The 21633-nt window shown below is 43.7% G+C and overlaps 1 protein-coding gene across 1 annotated transcript in view; it reads left to right on the top strand.

The window, feature by feature from the left end:
* Window positions 1-21633, top strand: part of LOC134142097 (von Willebrand factor D and EGF domain-containing protein-like) — a 169933-nt gene that overhangs the window by 34581 nt on the left and 113719 nt on the right. Inside the window, 4 exon segments of the mRNA XM_062578857.1 lie at window positions 8623-8851; window positions 11385-11617; window positions 19693-19782; window positions 21033-21168. Of these exon segments, the coding sequence (XP_062434841.1) occupies window positions 8623-8851; window positions 11385-11617; window positions 19693-19782; window positions 21033-21168 (688 nt within the window).

Consider the following 21633-nt stretch of genomic DNA (forward strand, 5'->3'; position numbering starts at 1 on the left):
TGCAGCTAGAGAGTTAAAAAGTACATGACTCTAGTGCCTTGCAGAATATATGCCTGGCGATACCCTGTTGATACAGGCTGGATGCAATTAGCTGCTTATCAATGGATAAGATTAACTTCTTAGTTCAAAGTAATAGTAGGTAAGGATTTTTGCCACCCAATTGAGCTCAAAAGGGATTTAAACTATGATGGAGATTTAGAGGTCCTGCCCAGTCTGGGAGAGGATTACAGCAGGAGAAATGGCGTATACCAGGTGTACATCAGGGAGGGGAACCCTTGAGAGCTGGGTCCCCAGTCAACGTGGGAGCTGTTGGCTCTTTTAGACACACTTTCAAACCTTATATTCTGAATTCTGACACAAAAAGGTCCACAATAAAAATGTAGCCACCTCTGATTATTGCTTCATAACCATATGAAGCATTTGGTTTGAAAGAAAGCACAATCAAGTCACATTCACAAGTTACAAGAGTTTCAGCCTATAACCATGTCACTACTAAGAGACCCAGCAACTTTTGTCATGACACTCAAATAGCATCAACTCTTAAGAAACTGCTTCTCATCTACTAATTAAGCAAGGAAGTAAAAAACTGAGAGAAAAAGGATAAGAGAAAAAGAACCCAAACTTTTTTGTCAAAGAGAATGAAAAAATGAATTGTATTCTGGAATTCTCCATCCCTTAAATCCAACTGCTGTCCATAAACTTCTCCCTCCAGCGGTAAAATACTTTTGATTGAAATAGCTTTCCAATTTAGGCATTGCCTGCCAAATTTCCCTGGGGAGGGTAATGAATGATCTTGACCTTCTTCCCTCTATTTCTTCCTCTCCTCTCCCTCTGTGCTCCCTAAGGAAGCAGAGCAATTACAGGATCCTGAGCATGCGCTCTTGGGCCACAGCCACATGCCCTTCCAAGGGCAAGTTCTGGTAGAAAAGCAACATAAACTCGCAAAGATTTGCAAATATCCCCAGGTATCAAGGCTGCTCCTACAGATCACAAAAAATAGCTCGTTCTTCAAGAACTGCCAAGCTCACTTTGGAAGGAAAAATCACCAAAGGAAGCAAGCATAGGGAAGCCTTTGCTAAGATTAAGGGAATACAATAAGAGCAAGAAACGATGCAAAGACATGGCCATGTCTAGTAGGGAAATGACCTTCAGAAAGAGAACAAAAGTGACGTGAAAATTAAAGCTCAACAGAAAATCTATTAAAAATATAGGGAAGAATTTAACACTGAATAGTCAACACGGGAAAAACATCAGTTAGAAAAACAGGCTTCTAGATTAAAATAACGTAGCACATGCACACAGCTGTACACATAAATGTACATAAGGGCAAGCCACAAGAAAGGAGCGCGTACCGAACAGAACCTGGAGGGAGCACGGCCCGCCAACGCTGTCGACGGACGAAGGCCTGCCCGGGGGCTGCAGGAGAGCAGCCGCCCACGGTGCGCGGCGAAGCCACGGACGCAGCCCGAACCGCGGCTCTTCCTCCTCCTCGCTCGCGCACAGGTGGGAAAAGGGAGGATTACGCTCTGCAACCTGTCGGAATCCTTGAGGAACCTTAATGTCCGTTAAGGATTTGATTTTGCAAATAATAACTGGTTCTGGAGCCAGGAATAACACTCTTGATAACTCACGCATGAGCCGTGTAGATGGCCCACCTGTAAGTTTAAGCATTTGTGTACGTATACATCTAAAAATACGCATACTACCTGGCCTGACAGGTATTATCAGCTGCACACTTACACGCACACACACGTATGCATACGCGCACCTCACTGCCCCACGTCAGCTCAGGTTCAAACTCTCGCATCAGCCACTTCTCAAGTGTTGGTTTCCTCCTCGTCTTGAGGGTAAAAGGGAACTGCTGGCTCACCTGCTGAGGGAAATGAGGCTTCGGTGGGGAACTGGCTTTGCCCCGGCTCTGCGAGGCATGTGGACATGACCTGGTTTCCCAGCTGGATGCATGCTTTGCTTCACTCTCATCTTCCACCCCACGATGACCATCTCCCAGGAGGGGAGGGCCCACATGACAGGAGACGTGTGACTGTCCAGCTACTGAGCGGCTCTGCCAGACGGAGAGGTCCCCAGGCATAAGTGGAGACAGCGAGGGCTGAGCCCCACAGCGCACGAGGAAGATGAGCAGCAGACCAAGTCTGGAAGGAGCTCGTGAAGGTGTTCGGTTCTGCGATGCGCTGCCAGCTGGCAGCTCTTCCCTCCTCACTGTTCCCCTTCTCCAGATGTTTGATGGGGCCATGAGTCCTCGCCTGTCCCATGGGGCTCCTGGACCCACACTGGCACCTCCTGTGCTGAGTGCTCCCGGGCGCATGCTCTGAAGAAATGAGGCCAGACTAGAGGATAAAAGCCAACCCTGTCTAGGCTAAGACACCCAGCACGACTTCAAGATGCAGAAACCAGGTTGTGCCTCACCAGCCACTTCTGGAACAACAGAGCCAGGAAATGGAGCTTTCATGGGAGTATTTTCTGTCAAGTCAGTGCTGCAGCTATCATCAAGCATCTCCTGACCCATCTACTGCCTCCGTATCTCATTTCTGGAAAAATAGAGACAAGTGAACTGAGCTGCACCGCAGGCACTCAAAGAAAAGAACGGCAGGCTTTAAAAGAAGGAACAGGCTTTAAAAGAAAAGAACAGCAAGCCACAAGTGACGCGGAGGCAGCGGAGAGGACAAGAGCTGAACCGTCTGCTGGGGAGGATGCCTCGCAGCGTGATTAAAGCTCTAAAGAGGACACGGGTCCTCGCAGCCTCCGCTGTGGGTTTTCATCGGGGTTACGTGTTTGGCGGGGGAGGGAGGGCTGGGACTGAATTTGCTTAATTCCTCCCTGGCTTGTATTACCTGAGGAAACTGCTGGGGCAGGAGGCCGCCTGGGTTTATCAGAGCTGGTTAACGGCTCGTGCACGCGGTTGCTCAGTTGAGCTGTTTGTTTAAAGGTGAAACAGTCCCTCGTCCTGCCCTGCAGCCGTCTCCGTCCGCAGCCGCACGCGGTTGCTCAGAGGGAAGCGCAGGAGCAGGACGCCTGCTGCCTCCTCGCACCACCGGTCCCCACGTACCTGCGGCTCAGGGACTTCCGCAGCGAGACGGGGGCTGCCCGCGACTTTGCAGGGATTCCTCGCCCGCGAGCCAGGCCGGTCACTGTAATTCCTCAGCAGCCTCCTGCAGCAAGCGCTCCTACAGCTTCACAACACCTCTCCCAATCTCTGATGCCCCATTTCGGAAACACCTGGGCATGGCTTTTCACCCAGGCTACTTCCAGTATCCTTGCTGAGAAATTTAATTTGCTAAATGAGCAAAACCATCTCCAAATTTGTGTATGCTCTACCTGTACAACGGTGTACGTGGCAGGAGAAGGACGTGTTACACAGTTAAGGCTGGCGTTTTCTCAACAGATGCATTTTTAACATTATAAATTAACTTGTATGTATTAGTCTACTCTTTGGTGTATTAAACAAGGTCATGTTAAAGGGTATCAAATCTAACCTGCCTATAATGCCTAATACTGTAGCCCCTGGCAAACAAGATTTACTTTTTCCCATGTTCAATTTTAATTTCCTTGTCTACTTGACCTCTTGTAGAAAATTTTATAATCAGAATCATAATACAATAGCTCAGCTGCATACTATTAATTTTTTATTTTGTTTCAATTTCTATTTTGCTCTGAATCCAATCCCACCTGCATTTGCAATTTCTATATGAACTTAAAAGTGACACTTTCAAGGTATTATTTCATGTTTTCATCTGCAATTGTTTCTCGCATATATACCTGAATACTCTAACATCATAATGGAGGTATGAAGAGATTTTGTTTGTCTTGTTTGGTTTTCAGACGTACAAGAAACCTTCTAGAGAAATTACAATTACAGTCTCTATTGTTCAGAAGCATATACTTAGAAGAAACACAAGACAGGCACCAGTTTAATTGCTACTACTGCTATTCCTGACGTAAACTGATTTCTGTGGAGTTCAGCCCTAGACTGAAATAAAAAACCTTATTTACTTTAACTTACTACAAAGAAATTCAAAAAACAAAAGACAAAGTAAATTTTGAGTGGATAACAGATGCAAAATCACAATGCTTTAACTGCCAACCAACAATACAACAAAAAGCCTTCCATCCCCATCTAACTAAAACAATGCGTTTCTCATACATGGTGCTGCTTATTTTTAACAGCATGATTTCAGTGCAATGCCCAAATGACAAGAACAATCAAGCCTGATTTCTTTGTGCAATTATAAAGAACCTTAGAGTGTTCAATCAATCAAACTAGTTGATTGTCCAAACCCCTATTAAATGCAAGGAGACATCATTGGATTAAACAATAATGGTTTGTCCCACTATAGTTGGCAAGGGGAGAACAAATTTAATTTTTTCATTTAGGTTCTCTGAACCGAATTATTTAAAAGATTAGTGGGTTCCTAATTACGACTCAAAAATACTTAATGAATGCTCACCTGCCACGCAGAGGTGTTGAGGAGATTAATTAGGTAAGGTTTATAAAATGCTTTGAAGACTAAAACCACTACTTTATTATTATTGGATGAAGTATGAAAGGCTACTGAGCACTGAAAACAGCCCAACAACAGCCTAAAAATCATTTCTCTGTTAGAAAAGTTTTCTTTTGTGCAACCTATGTCACTGCAAAATAGCTAGGATAGATGCATTGTATAATCTAAACTTAGGGTTTACAGTAATATAGTGCACTTCAGTAATATGTAATTAAATCAGACAGTTGCAAGTCTTACTAAACCTTTCAACTACACTGATCAAGTGTATGTGATCTAGTATAGAGAGGGTTAATCAAAGGTCCATTGCAGCTCCCAATCTAGTACCTTCCTTAAAACTGCAAAAAGAAGACAGGATTTTAAGGGAAGAAAATTTTTTTATTTGACCTACCAATACAGTCAAAAATAAAAGAACAAGTTTTGGGGCACACACATGGTTTCCAGTGTCACTTACTGTAGGTTAGTTTTCTCCCTGCTGTGTGGCTTCGATTTCCAGTGAAAAACACTGGCATTTTCTATGCAACAGCACTGCTATGTAGTCTAAATTATGTAGATTGCATAGATAACCCCAGAAAATCCACAGTCCGCACGCCTCGCCATTGCCTTGTAGGACGACTAATACCCGCCTATGAGAGAGATTTGAAGTTCTCTCTTCTGTGGAGGCAGCTGTATAATCCTTCTCCCTTTCAGAAACGCTACTGAATTATGGTGTGAGATTCCCATAGCTTTTTGCTATTCTTAGAGCAGCAATGACTGTAGTTATTACAGGTAAATGCTGTATCTTAAATGCCAATCATTTGCTACCTCTGTCTTCAATTTTCTGGTAACCCTCCCAAATGACTGCTGCAAAATTTAATGCTAATTATGCCACAGCTGGGACCTAAAAACTTTGGTTCTCTGAAATTTCTCCTTCCAGATTTTTCTCATTTTTGCCCTTCTTTTCTTACCTGTATTGCTGGCTGAATACATGAATATACATTTGCCCTTCCCAGGTCTATTTTTCAATTCACAGAGGCCTAATGCAGCAAATCCTTTTGGCTAGCATGGGGCAACTTGCCTAAGATAGGCAGCATACAGCTCAAAGGAGAAAATAAATGGATATGTATCACAAAGCTTCCAGGGAAACCGAACTCCTTGGTTCACACTAAAATTCTTCCTTGGCCAGTGTGTGATATCGTATCATAGTTTGCTAAAATAACTCATTTCTTGGTCTTAAGTTTGCTGAGCACACAGTCAGTCAAAGGGGCTCATTATTGCTTGTAATCTGTACATACTACATAATAAACCATTTAGCTGAAATGGTTTCAATGCAAGATTTGCCAGAACAAATCCAGGGTGCTGCAGATCACAGCAGGGATTTATCCAAAAGCTTGCACACGATACTGTTGGCTTGCGTCAGTGGTACTAATCCATACCTTCTCAAGCACTGAAACGGCTCGGAGACTTATGGCGAAGATAAACACAAAGAGAAAGAAAATCATTGTCTTCTCATTCCACGTTTTATTTTTTCTTTATGTGTTAACGGGGTATACAAACCAATTTTATGTGTGGACCTCATTTCATCTTTCTTCACAGCCAGAATACACTTGCATCTGTCTATTTACCTACATGGCCCATAGCACAGTAGATATGAGTGCCTTATTAATGAATTTATCTTCTCAATACCACTGAAAGGCAGGGAAGAACTATTACCGTCTCAGCCACCTCCTTTATCTCTGCTTTATAGATAAGGAAACCAGGCACAGAAAGTGATGTGCCCAAGGCCGGGGAGGCGGGCGAGGAAGCGGTGACAACCAGGCCATCCTCCCCTGCGGAGCAATGCCGACACGCTGCGGCCACCTACGCCGGCACACGCCAAAGCGAATAGATGCAGCAGATCTTCAACGCAGTCAGAGAGCTACAGGTTTTCTACAGAAAATCATCAGAATCGTACTCCTGTTCCCTCAGTGCCCTGGTGCTGCAGCTGAAAACACTTTAATGCAAAGTCCTCAGAGCCTGACAGAGATAACACTTTGAGACATCTTAGCTTAAGCTCACGCTACTTCTCTGTTCACCTTCGCGAATGGCTTGCTTGCGAGGACTGCCAAGAGCTTGCAAACGCCCACTCAGCTCCAGCGCCCCTCTCTCCCGCTCCACTTCGCTCCCTCCACCTGCTCTCAGTGCTGCCAGGCTCCAAGAACCAGGGACAGGTATACAAAAATACCTAAACTTAATTCAAATACGCCGGCACCAAAGTCTCTGGTTGGCTGCGGTAAGAAGGAGTTCAGATGCAAGTATCTCAACGAGAACATAAACCAAGTATGAAAGAGAAGCTGCTGAGCTCCTGTCACCCACCCTTCTCTCTGAATTGTTTCTTCTTTCTCCACATATGGCACATCTTCTCCAGATCATATTTGAGGGTATTCAGTCCACTCTTTTGCGTCACTACCGATGTATACTTACAAACATGCTCTGAAAACACCACTATTTCACATCACGTCTCACTCTTTAGGTCAGAAGCTCTCCAGCATAGAATGAATTCCTCATACCTGCATTTCGTTCAGCTCAGAAAGCACCGGCCTCCCTTACAGCACTAAATAAACAGAACAAATCTCTTAAAGAGTCATATACGACATGACTTTTAAAGAACAAAAGGAAATGGATTCATCTAAAATTCCAAGTAAAAGCATTTCCGTGCACATTCCCTCCTCTCCCTTGTTAAGCGAAAATCCGCAAGCCGTTCCTCCCCGGTGGCCTCCTGCGCCAAAACAGCAGGGACGCATGTGGTCACGGAGGGCGACCACAGGGTCAGCCCACCCCTCTGCTTGGTCACCCCATGCTTCTGGGGGAAAATGAGACTTTGGACAATTTTGATAATGTCTCTTTGGTTTTAGAAGCCTAACAGTACCTAGCTCCAACAGGAGATCAGACTGTCATACAACGTGCTTCATTTTCTTATGATACCTTTGCTTCCTGGGCGTGCAGCCACCATTCCCCCCATCCCTGCCTTCCGGCTTACACAGCTCCCAGGTAAAATTCAAATGACAGAAAGGCACTCACGCGTGACTTCATGAATTCATCCTCCGTTTCCCCTGCGGTCACAAACAACTTTTGATTTTAAGAAGTGAAACAGCAAACTTGAGTCAATGGGGGTGGGGGGGGGGGGACCTTTTTCCTCCAAGCATGATGTACAGCCAAGCATTCACACGGAGAGGAAGCATATCCCAGGAGTCAGGCTATTAGAAATAGCATCATGCACTATCCCTGGCTGAGGAAATGCAAAGGGACAGAAAGACTCGCCCTCTGCGAGTCAGTTATTGTCAGCCTTTGTAATAAGTTTTACTAGACCCAGATTATGTCTGATCGCCTCACTGAGGCGCTTAGAGACAGTTCTGTACAACCATGTCTGCTTAGTCAGTGGAAAGAGGCAGGCACCTACAGAGAGCGACTCAGATCCGAGATCCTTGGACATCTATCTTTAAATTTGGAAGGGTAAATACAGCTCTCTCCCCCAGCTGTGACCCAAAATGCACTCTTTTAAGCCATCCTAGGACCAACTCTTTCTGCTGTGTGACTTGCTTTGGGGATTTGCTATGTTCAGTGGATTCAGGGCCCTACTCCACAGATTCAGATAAAGCAGTTAATACAGAGAAATCTGACAGTGAAAATCCACAAAATTTGATCAAATATACTGCATGTCTCTTTAAGCGCCACCCTGTTTCGGGATGGTCCTACCACACTCTGCCTCTTCTGCTGTGTCTGCCTTGGCTTTCTTATGTCCTATTGCCAAAGCACCAGCTGGAGGGGCCAGCTGGGGATCCAAAACGTACTTCCCCAGTGAGGGATCCAGCCTTTCACAATGCCTTCATCTGTTTCATACGAACAAAAAAAAAAAAAAAAAAAAAAAATAGAGGAAAATATTTTGGAATTCAGGACTCGTGGTCTCTGAGAATTATCTGTGTAAAGCCACCTATTTAAACTGAGCAAGGTATTTACGATCCCTCACACACACAGCTCTTCCACAGATCCTCCAACCTCACTATGCTCATGGCCTTGGTTTTTGGTAAGCGATTCTCCACAGAGTCCTAACGTACTTGCTATAAATTGTGTCTTTTGCGTGCGTCCTCAGCTCAACAGATGCGGGACACAAGCTCCGGTGTGGCTCTCGCTGGACTCGCAATCCCTCCCCGTTCCCGGAGAGGGGAAGCAGCTCACGGCCTGCACCACGCGGCGGCTCTTCTTCGGCAGCGCCAAGGACTGCTGCTCGTTCCGCGTACCCGTCGCCGTCCAAAACTGCGGCGCCTTCTTCGTTTACCTCTTACGGCCGACTCGAGGATGCATGGGCTACTGCGCCGAAGGTGAGCGCCCGTAGGGTATTTATCAACAAGACCGCGTGCGTCTCTCTTGCTAGGGGTGCAAAGGTCCTGGTATTGCAATACACATCTCGGCGACCTTGCAAGTCAAGCTTTGCTCCCAGTAAGATGCAGACTGTGTGGAAAATAAATCAGCAGTGGTCCGAGGTGTTCCTGAGGAATAGCTGTTATTACCAGAGCAAAATGTAATCTGGTGTGTATTACTGAAGTGCTCTTTGCTCGGTTACAGTTCACGTGTAACCTTTCCTACTGTCTTTGGCTCCATTTAGGCTTGAAGTTGCAGCCAGGTAGCTGAAACATCTTTGTTTTACTGAGGTACTGTATCTAGGATACCGTATCTAAGGCTTGCTGTTATCTTAAAATAATCCAGTGTCCTCCAAAAAAGATAATTATCAAACTCTGGAAGGAAAAATAAAATCTGATAACATCTTTTTTCATGACATTTATATAATTAGTCTTGTCAGAAATAATTTTCAGCCCACTATAAGAGCTCTAACCTCTCTTCTGTAGCTAGGAAACAAAGAAATAGCAGAACACAATTGCTCACTCAGTTAAACCTTCTGAACTTCAGAGCATATTCAGGTGCATGTAGATTTAGCCAAAAAAGACAGTTCTTTCTCCAAGGGGAAAAAAATTACCTTTCTACTTTTCTTTCAGCATTTTTGGACAGAGACAGGACAAACTGGGGTGATCGCCTTTCAGTAAGGCAACAACAAAACTTAGCAGAAGTTTTTAGAGAGAGAGGTATCTATTTTGTTATCTTTACCAATATTTTAACATTCCCACATGAAAGAAAAGAGGGAGGAAAAAAGGCTCTAAGAAAGTGAAATTAATTCATTATTTTGAAATAACATTTTTAAATAAATGAAACTTTTCTTTAATGTTCACGGTACTTTCTCAGAAATACGTATCAGGCTTACTTAACTGCCTCAGATCAAATTGTTTATTACTAAATAGAGATTGACATTTTTAACTTGGCATATTAGTACTTGAGACTTAAATCTGCCTGAGTTTTTGACAAAATAAATTTCATCCCCTTCCCATCTATATCAAAGCAATGAACTTCTGCTTTTTCCTTTTTTTTTTTTTTTTTTTTTTTTTTAAAAACACTGCCGTTGACACTTTCTCCATTTTCTTAATGCATTTCAGTGAAGTTCAGCTCCCCCGACCCTTTAACGACTTTAGGATGTCTCGTCAGTGCCGTGCATTGGACAGAAAACACTCACAGCTGAAGTTTCTTGGGGGAGGGGGTTGTTAATTCGCTGTGTTATGTTCGGCTGCTGAGCACCGCGCAGCGCAGCCTCCACGCAGCGAAGAGCTCGCTCCAGCTGGCACCGTCACAGCTTCTTGCAGGGACGGCTCCCCACGGCCCCATCGCCGGGCAGCTCGGGAACACGAGCGCCATCCAGCACTTCCCACACTCACACGAAAGGGATTTAGAGCTTCGCAGTTTGGCAGAAAGGACACAGACAAGGAAAGCAGAGTATGTGCCTGCAATTTTGCTCATAGACCTCCATGCTCTGATTGCCTAACTTTGTCCTTCTGGCATAACTTTGTGCAAGAAGTCAACATCTGAGCCACACTTTGAGGTAGCTTCCCTTAGAAACATAAGAAAAAGGGATATAAACAACGAGCACTTATTCATATTTTAAGTAACTTGTTTCTTTTCCTTAGCTCATGCTATTTGCCCTAGACAGATGTTAACACATCAATTCTCCATTCTGCTGTAACTGTGTCATATCTTATTCTCTTGGGCTTCCATAATATTTTCTACAATCCTGCACAAAGTTTCTTAATTTATCCTTTCAAACTATCTGAACCAGCTTCATGTTCCATTTGAATCCTCGTCTCTAGGGATGAAAGAACACTGTCCTACAGTATTACACATCATTTTGTTTCTACTTTTAACATGAGCTTAACAGGAAGAAAAATTTCAGACTTCATAACTGGCTGAAGCCTATAGAAAGCAAACTGTATTTTTAGAGCAGCAGGATTACTCTGGGCAGAGAGAGAATACAGCAAACCAGCTCACCCGAGGTACGTCCCAGAATGGCCCGGAGAGGGTCTGCACCACGTACAGTGCGGCGGTACGAGCTGGGCGCTCTCGGAGAGCCAGCTTACCGCTGTAACGTAATTCTCTCTCGTCTCTTTTCCATATTTATTGCAAAACTCAGACAAAGGTGCTGTCCTACTGGGGAGTCCACAGTCAAACGCCCTTTTCAGAATAATTAATTTCTATTCATCTGATGCTTCATTTCAGTAAGAGTACTCTAACTACAAAATTAAAAAAAAAAATCAAATACTGTAACAGCAATGATAGTCAGCACACTATTAGCTATTTTTGTGCTTTATACGAAAGAGATTCTCTTGCTTATCTAGTTGATGATCAAACCACAGGAATATAAAGTGTAGTATTTCTCCCATGTCCAGTTATATTCAAATCTCCTTGTTGTTGAATAATTGTACTACTAAAATAATGTTCTGTGCAGTACTCTTTCCTTTTTTCCTTCCTTTTCAGAAAAACTCATGAGCCTGGCTTTACAACCAGTGGTAACTCCTGAGCTTGTGCAAAATCATGCCTACCTTAGATGCAGCTACAACCATCCTTCCCCCAACCCACCGCTGCACTACAAGGTGCTCTGGTCGCGCCTTTCCACCGCTGGCACAAAAGAAGAGATCCATCGTGACACCACTCAGCAGTCGTCCTCCTACATAGAGATGAGCAGTGTTAACCTCAGACTGGGAGACACAGTAACGCTACCCTGCCCTCACCCCCAACCCCTCAAAAAAAAAAAAAATCAATCAAACTTTTGTAATATCTTTGTTGGGTTTTTATTAGTGCCTCAATAGTTATATTTACACTTAATACGGGGGGGGGGGGGTAGGGGGGAAGAGTGAAGCAGCGGCCTGTTTCTAAACAGGATTATTCAAAAAGCATATACCAGGTTCTGAACCTGGTATATATTTCTTTGAATTACACAGAGCGCATGCAAGCTTTCTGCTTCACTATTTTCTAAAGGCAGCCTGAATAGCTACTCTTACCCTACTGCTGAATGCCATGAGGTTGGCACACGTAGTAGGTACATGTGCCTGATCCAATTTTTTCTTAGTATGTTTTTTGTGCCTTGCAGCAGTGAGAATCTGCAGCATAGGCACACTGCGCTATATGCATTCAGTAATTTTTATACTCAGGGACCAGAGAGACAACAACATCTTTTCACAGAAAAGAAAGATGGTACATTTTAAAGTAGAGGGAGGTTTATTTTATGATCTTTTTCATGGTGTTCTGCCTTTCCGATTCCAAATTCTTGGTTCAATAGTATATTGAAAGATAGAGTTCATTACGAAGCAATCTTTAAGAAGTATACTTGATGGCTTACATAGCAACACAGATCTAGTTTCAACAACAACGACAAAACAGAAACCAATATGCCAATACGACACGTGAAAAAATTGACTTGTATATGAATTCACGGCCTTTCACGGTACAGAAACAAGAGTTTTAAAGTTAAATTAGGTTCATAACTTTTATAGGCAGAGAGCCATTAGTGATGCTACACAAAACTGAAAGAATAAACAGGGATAATAGCCTTATATTAAAAGGAGGTTGGAAACAGTCATGGTGTTGTGCAGCTCTTTTTTGAGATATTTAAGAAATGTGAATAAGCCTCTCCAGCTCTTGCAAAGGCAAGTCATTTATAACAGTAGCACAACCTAGATAGTTTCTCATTTCTTCTCAAAATTATGTCACCCAGATCTGGCTGACGCTGCCCTCTCTTCCAACATGAGGCAGACAGCTCTGCCAGTTTCCAAGGCAAGATTGTGTTAGGAAAATATACCTATTTCCATCACAATAATCTCACTTGTAATCACTTTAAATTTAGTTTTAACAATCCTGAAAGATTCAGGGAAGATTTAGTTTTGTTAACTAGTAGCATCTCCAGATCTTTTTCAGACCTTTTTCATTACATTAAGCTTTCAGTAAACCCTTCTTTGTCCTCTCCTGAAACCCTCATGTTTAATTTAGCAGATTTAGTGACATTAAAATGTTCTCTTCCTTGCTAGATTTTTTTTTTTTTAAAGGTCTTCATGGCCTATTTGACTAATTATAATTATCCATAAATTGTCACTAGTGAACGAAGCCTCAGCTCTAACTGGGAATTTAGTTTTACATGATAAAGATTAGAAAAGCATTTGACCGTGTTTGCTGTTCTGCTCTGGGTTTCTAATAACAGTTACCAAGGGACAGAGTTTCCTTGCGCTCCCAGCGGCGTCAACCTGCGGCACCTTCGCAGCGCAAACGGGGCAGGTAAGAGCCGTGTCAGAGAGGAAGCAGCAAACCGCCGGCGCTCTCTAGGCAGCCTTCCCTCCTCCGACCGCAGCCCAAAGGCTCGCGCTGCCCTCGGGAGCGAGCGCGCCGGGACACCGGGACATAACTCCCCGCAGCATTTGTCCCGCAGGCTGTGCAGCATCTCAAAAAAACACTTGCTTTTGTTTAACCTACTTTTCACCCACCTGCGCATAGTCCAATTTTGGCCCCAGTGCTTTCATAGATGAATTCTAGGAGTTGTATTATTTATAAACCTAGCCTAAAATCAGCACTTGCTCTGCTCATTTCTTAATAAAAAGAGTCAAGAGAAAAGATTATTTTTAATCATTTGTGATTGATATCTACACTATTTTTTACCCGTCAGAAATTCCCCAGGATATAGATTAGTCACATAATAGAATAACCATCAATATTTTTTAATATGCAGTAAAACAATATAATAACCTTAAAGAGGAATTGAGATTTACTGGCCAACATTTCTGAACTCTTATTGACTTCTCTTTAGTCTAAACAGCCAGTTATTTTTTAATAGCAGTCATGTGTGCTTATCTCCCCCATCTCCAGGCTCCAGTTTTGTTACTGCAGACAATGATGTTGGCAGTATAATGCTCATGAAACTATTGCAATCTTAAATAAATCTATAACATGCCGCTGTTTCTATACAGGCACTGGAAGAAGCCTATTCCATCTGATAGGAAAATCCTAGCATTCCTGAGCCTTATTTATTTGATACAGACAGAGGTCAGCCCATTCCTGGAGGCACAGCCATCTATAAATTACAGCAGCACACTGTGAGTAATGAGTTATGCTAAGAAAGAAAGGTGTTTAGAAGAAAACCATGCAGATTTTGCCCAGCACAGCAATCTGAAAGTTCATATGGCGAGAAGCAATTGTCACCATACATGAACTATGATGTGCACTGCAGAATAAAAATATTTAAATAAAACTGGCCTTTTCACGCTGTGTGCCAGAAGCGGCCATCCTGCACGATGCTCTGGAACACCTGAAAAATACACCCCAGCAAAGGAGATTACAAGTTAGCACCTCAATATAAGAGAGGACAGCTAGTGTTCAGACTCAAAGGAAGAAGAGCGCTAGGTCTCCCTACTAAAATACTAACCCCACCCCAACCACCAGAGTTAATACAGTAAACAAGGAAAATGCAAAAAACTGCCTATTTGTAGGCTACAGCTGAGTTCAGAAGTCTATTTCAAAACTTCTGGCAGAGGGAAAAAGGAGCATCCCAGCAGAAACAGAGCTCTGGGCAGATCCAGGGAAAGCCTTGGCCTCTACATACCACTTGGCTATCTGGCAATTCCCTTTTTATTTAAGTCAGTAACAGTCCAAGCACCGTGCAACTTCACGGGGCGCCAGGCCGTGCTGCTGCAGCAAGGCTCCTTCCATCCACAGCTGATGAGCTCACATAAGGAGCAATCTTTTTCAAAAGCTTCAAGGTCTGGTTTATTGATTAACTCAAAGCTAGATTCTCCCCTACTTTCTCCTTCCTACTGACTCTCCTGAAAATCCTTTCCAGTGACTTTACTCCTACCCCTTTCCACAAATAACTACAGCCAGACCCTTTCTTCCAGCTAGTAAGAACTATTTTTTTTCCTACCAGTTCCCCTAATAAGCACCTTCCATCAGGTCAGCCCTTTACTCTTTTCATCAAGGCTGCAAACCACAGCTCCTGCTAGTGCACACACCCCACCTCCCAGGAGAGCCTCCTCCAGGCTTTTTAACCCCAGCCCATTAGCTCCTAATGGAGCAGGCACCTGCAGGTGGGAGGCTTTAATCACCATCACGTGCTGCCCTTCGCCTGCCACAGTTCATCCCCTACCAAACCCTTTAGCTGAACGCCCGAGGCTCTCCAATCCTTGGAAACCTAGGCTGCCTTCCAACACCTGCTTCCGTAGCTATGACGGGAGCCCGTGGCAGGGGTTAATACGATGAATCACCCACAGGTCAGGCACCTGCACCTTCACAGCTGCACACAGGCCTCCCTGCCCTGGGAAGGGACATGCAGGGAGCTTCCCAGATCCGGGCGATGCAAATTACTGACCGGAGTGGTGTCCCTGAGCTTCCATACCTCTCCGATCCAATGTCTGAGTCAGGAAAATGCCTCCATCCACATTTTAATGCAGACCCTGAAGTCCTGTTCAGAGAAAAAACATCACCAGTAGCAGCAAATATTTTAACTATTGCTGTTGACACCGTGGTGCCACTGCCACTACAACATAGCTCAAGCACTTGCCGGAGAAGTAGGTGACCTGTAGCCAGCCTTCCCAGGAGCGGGGTGTGTTAAATAAGGGTTTCACCCTTCTCAAGAGAAGATAGGCTGGACTCTCCCAGAGAGGAACCAGGGCTGGAAGCGGCCATGGGCATTTCACTATTGCTTTGGTGGCCCCTTGGAGAAACGCATGGGCAGCCCCGAGGGGCAGCGCAGAACCCAGCCCTCCAACCCGGCTGCCGTCGCCATGCGGGGACAAGGGCTGATGCCTCCAGGGGCCAGCGGCACCAGCTCTTCCCGTGCCCCGGGGCGCGCTGCGGCAGACCTGCGCGTCCAGAGGGCTCCCAGGTGCGGCGGGCACGGCGCTAACCGCGCTGCTGCTGCCTCCCGTCGCTGGGACCCCGAGCCAGCCAGCCAGCCAGCCGCCGGAGGCTGCAGCTCCGGGGCTGCGCGGCAGCACGAACGCAGCCTCTTCGAGCATTTTCAGGTCACGCAGCAAACTGCCCTGCAAACCTGGGAGTCTCTGCAGCTACGGCACTGCTGAACGGCAGTGGGTTTTGATCAGAAAACAAGCGCCTGCTCCTGTTTCGTTTTCAGGAAGCCAACCCCTTCCTCAACCCCAGCCCAACCGCCCTTACTATTAGTGAGGCCTGGGCAAACTAGGAAGCGGGTGGATTCCTCAGACCGCAGAATTTCAGAATTATTGAGGCCTAAAGCCTAAACATATGTAGATCTGTAAGTGACTTATGAAAAACACCCTTCAGACTCAGGCATGGATGCTACTTAGATAAAACGTGCCCAAGGCCTTTGCAGGGGACAGCCTGGTTTATCTGCACCTACTTCCTGCAGGACCAGCGCTAACAACCCCCACACTGGCTATCACAGAACCGCTTTGACCACCACCTCCCAGAGCTTCCCGATCCCCACCAAATTAACGGCCGAATCCTGCTTTGGGCGAAACAGGCTGCTCACAGGATTCATGTTAAAGTGGGAATCAAGTTCACTTAAGGGCAGAAATCTGCTCCAAAACACAGGAAAGGAGATTTTTTTAGCTACTAGGGCCTTTCTGTATCAGAGTGTTGTGCCTGTAAGTAGTTTTCCACCCTACAGAAATAGCTGGAAATGCACAAAGGGAAGGAAGCAGACCACAACTGGAAGCAATTGGTTTACAGTGTCTGAAGGCGCCTTTACAGATTTCTGCTCCTTTAAAAGGCATGATAAAAAAAAAGAAGTGTAATTTGGATTGGAAAGATTTGATGAGTTCGTGAAGAAACGTGGCCTAACCTGTCACGGCCGTCAGCATACTGCCGCCAGTGATGCTGCTTTTCTCTCTTCGCTTTAAAAAAGAGATGCATCTATCGATGGGGGAGGGAGGGGAGAGAAAGAAAAAGTTGATCACTGAACTGGAGAAAAAGAGCTAGTATTTAGCTGAAGGCAAAGAACTTCCCAGAGTGACTGTCGTAATAATTACGTGACAAACTGTCAACCCGCGGCTCCGCAGCCAACGAACGTTATCTGCTGATTGCGAAGTGAAGCGCGCATCTAACCTGGTGAAGACACTACAAGAAAAGAAGGGATATCAAAGACAGAAATAAAATGTAACTCGCAACTGCTGCCCATACATCTCCGATTTGCAAGTTTTGTACCAAACCCCCTGTGTGCCAAAGATGCAGCTGGTGAGGACATATAGCCTAGTAATAATTTCAGGATATTGTTATGGCTTAATTTTCCATTTTAGTGTTCAAGGCTTTATCTATGTAATATAGCTCTGTTCCACAACAGGTGAAAATACATTGCGAAGAGGGAGTGAGGCTGACACTTTCCAAGATGTCAATTTGCTGAAGATCACCGCGAGATCCCTCTGCCGGCGCCGCCCCCTCCTCGCGCGTCGCGCGTCCTAGTGAGCCGTCCTGCCAGCGTTAATTACATCTCCCTCCCTGGCAGGAGCTTTGTACATGGTGTGCTCAAATGGAAGTCTCCGTGTGAATACTTCTGGTAAAAAGCATTGAAGCAAAAAGCGCAAACAACCCAGCAAGTGTAAATACAGTATCTGCAATGCAGATGCACTGGATTTGCTGAGTTCTGTAATCATTTTTTTTTTTCACTAGGGGGAATATATATCATCCGAACTCTCTCCTTTTCTGTTGTCACTGACTTGTCAGATCATGATTTTGCAGATTCTCCCCTTAGCAGCTGTAACTGAAATGGCAGTAAGGACAACATTCATGTTCTGCCATCCAAGCATAAGAACTTTTTTCCAAACTTCTAAGTCAAATAAGAGCCTTTAAGGAATACTTAGGGATAAGAAACATCTAATGATAGTAAGATCTTATTACCTAAAGGAGAACATGAGTTGTTCTCCTTTGGAGGGATACTAGCTATCTTTTCTCCTCCCAGTAGACTCGGTAAGACGTACAGGACTCCATCTCGGTAACGTAACAAGTAACACTATCTTCACGAGGCCAAAATGGCAGCTGGACCTGCCAGCAAAAGAGTGGGAAATTCTGTGAAGGCCAAAAAGGCCTGAAAGGCACAGAAAGCTGGGACTAGGCTGACAGCTGACCGGGAAATAGTCCACTTGAAGAATACGGAAAACACCTCCTTCTTCACTAGCAGTGCAGGTAACACCTGCCTTGCATTTTGATTGTGTTAAGATGGATCAGGTAGGACTATTTTTAAGTCTGAAGAAAAACTGTAGCTCTGAGGTAATGAAGGGGGATTCTTCACATTTTCAGAGTGGTAAAAGACTGCAGAGTGGTATGCAACTTTTAAAAATGACTCATGTCCATATGACCACATGATGCTGGAAATATATATATATATTTTTTTTCCGAGCCTGTTTGGCCACCACTTGTCATAAGGGCTGTGTCTATCTGGCAGGTCCCAAGAGAAGCCTAGCATGCAACACCCTTCCAAGAATCACCTCCAACCCCAGCCACACTTTGCAGGCAGCCTGACCTGCTCGCATGTGAAGGCTACCAAAATGTCTCACCCACCTTTGGGCCACCGGCATCCTTCAGGCTTCCCCCACATTCCCCAGGAGAGAGCTGGAAAGTTTGTCACCGAACAACAGGTGGTCCTGGAGGCCAGCCACAGGCTGCCAGGGTCCACCTCTTGTTAGAGATGTGCCACCTTTCTCCTCCCTGCACATGACAAATGGCTTTGGCTTCAATCCTGATTTTCAGGCTGCTTCTATGAAGCACTGCGGAGGCCAGTCATGGAGTCCGAGCACCCAGAACCACCATGGCGAGAGCTACTGAGAGAGTAGCATGGCCAGTAGGTGGTACTCAAAAATCTGTCCAAAGGAATTCACCAAAATAGAAAATGTATTAGATTGGTCTGATTCCTCTTCATGAGTTACTTGAGGCTTAAAAATGGCAGTAGCTATAAATATGCCATCTGATTATTTGGAATTGATTTAGCCTGTCAAAATCTGTTATTCCATTTACGAGAAGAGGCCAAAAAATTTAGACCTACAATTTCAGAGCTTACTGTAGTTTGCTTTAAGGAAAATTTCTATAGTTTAATCTTATGAGCCTAGAAATGATGTTAGCTGTTCGTGTTTCCTGAAACCAATGAAACATTGAGATGGCAGATGGTGTGCGGGCTCAGTAGAGATAAAGGTTGCGTGACTGTGCTAGGAATGAAACATAATTGGTCTGGTACATTGCGTTTGGTGTTTCTTGTTTTGAAGGATATTTTTGTTTTTTTATAATCTAAACCTTCTAGGCACATCTGCCTCATCTAGATAATACTTTTATAATGCACTAAGGAGAAAACGAAAAAGGAGCTTCATGTTGCTGACAATGTTTCTGAGACTGGATGACTGTCAAGCTAATCTAAATAAAAGGCCGTTCAAAAACACGGTATAGAGAGAGGACATTTGAGCCAGTGGACAGACTGCAGTCTGCCATTCTAGAGGCTATGTCCTAGCCCTCACGGTTACACCCATGAGCAGTGTAATTCTCCCTAATTACTATGGAGATAATATTACTAACCTCTAGAAGGAGCTTCAAAAACTGCAGAAGAAAATGCACTGTAAGCATTCGCAGTTATTAACTGTTGAGACAAATGCCATGTTCTTTTCCTTATTAAATGTAACCAAAATGCTTTCAAATCTAAAGGTTTGTGCATAAATATTTTTTAAAGCCTAGACCTCAAAAACTCTGTTCCAACAATAAAGAAAAACCTCAACAACAAATAGGACAATGCATAATTATACTATTCTCTTCAAGAAAAGCTATAAAGTACAACGTTTATTTATTACAGGTCTTTTGCACTGTCACTGCCTTTATGAAGGACACTCCTGATCAGCAGTCATTACCCGAAGAGAGCAGCGGATTCTACGCGGGGATTAAGGTAATTCTGATGGCCCTGATTTACTGAACTTCTCTAGTGTATCCCCAGACAAAAATTATATATTATCTGACACGCTCTGAAAGATAATACACAGAAGCATAGGTCTTGATAATCATAACCAATGCTGTGTCTATGTTCAATTTGAGAAAATGTCTCAATAAATTATATGGCTTTCAGTCTGCTTGTAAAACTCTCTAAAGCACCCATCAGCAGAGTGTGCAGGTACTGACACTAATGCACCATAAAGAATGTGCAAAATTGCATCTTCTGATAAATACGCCCCCAAATACTCTTGCGGTTATGTACAGTGTGAAGCCCCACTTGCAAGGTTTCATAATTTTATTTTAACTAGACCAGAAGAAAGTGAAGAGAGAAACAAATTTTTATCAAACAATTTCTTGTGGACAGACACTAAAAACATCAAATTTCTGAGGGCAAGCCCACACTATGAGCAAGCACATGCCTAATCCTACTCAGGAATTAGATGACAGCTGAGGAAAATCTGAGATCTTCTGAGTATCTGAGCTTTATACCCGGAATAAAGATGTCTGATAAATGTAGAAGCCTTTTCTGCAGGACATTTGAAGAACAGTTCCATTTTTTTTTTCTTTTTTGAAGTATCAGAATTGTTTCCAAGGAATTGCAAGGAATGGAAATTCCAGTTTCTGGCTAGCCTCGAATGCTGTTTCTGCCCTTACCCCAGCAGAAGAGATACACAGAAATGGCAGAACCCCATCTCCTTTCCCCAAGCACAAGCTGTGATGTTTTATGTATGGAGAAGTTCTTTTTCCTGCCATAGCAGAGAAGAGGAATCAGGTGAAAACTGCACTTACCTTGCACCTGCTGCAGATACAAACACAGTGTCCACATGTTCATGGCTGAAGTAATGCCATACTTCAGGCCATAAATATTGCTAGTGTCCTAGTGCACTGGAATGAAAGCTCCTTTAACCAGAGATATTAAAAATGAATAAATTCTATGGTATACTATCTTCAGATTTTATGAAAGCCTGTTTTGAGACTGAAAAATGAGAAGCAATTAGACACTACATATGACAACTGCACACATTTTCTTAATTACTAAGCATGTTAAAATATTTTATCAGTAATTTTACCTTTGGAAAAATTAAGATCATTATTACTTTACAAGCAACTTTATGATTCATAATGGCTTAAAAACACTCAATTTTTCTTAAGTATCAGCACTGCCTTATTGTCAAAATGATCTTAGAGCGATTTTCTTATTTTCAGTTTTTACCAGAATCATTGCAAATTGCAGAGGATGGAAAAGAGCACATTTTGACCATTCTGAGTACTGTACCTATTACCTGTTTGGGGCATGATGACTCCTGCAAAATTACTTTACAGCTTAGTACTGAGGATTTGGGTAAGATTTTCACATATCAGCATCAAATCAGTGTGATTACCTTTCCCAGTACCTATGTTAGAATTAATTTTAACAAATGGCAGCAACCATAAATTCAGCTAATGAGACATTATATTTGCTTAAAGAATAAAGCAGATAATAGTATCACTCAGGTTTTTGACACCAAAAACCATCTGATTAGCAACATCCTGAACAACAGTCCACTGAGATTAATGGGTGAAATAAATATGAGTAGAAGAACTTATTTTAAGTTACGGGAGTATAAAATTCCATTTTAAGCTTTGTAATAAATGCAGTCTTTGCTAGAATAATTCCACTAATTATCAATAAGGAGCTCACCTACGGATTTATTATTCAGTAAATGTGCACTGAAAGCGTTTTTCTTTCTTTTGTTGGCTTGCAGTTTTGGTCTACCTTAATTCAGATGAAAAAAAAAAATCATTCTTACTGTAATACTGTTCTTTT

This window comes from Rhea pennata, chromosome 6, assembly GCF_028389875.1.
Source record: "Rhea pennata isolate bPtePen1 chromosome 6, bPtePen1.pri, whole genome shotgun sequence".
Lineage (NCBI taxonomy): Eukaryota > Metazoa > Chordata > Aves > Rheiformes > Rheidae > Rhea > Rhea pennata.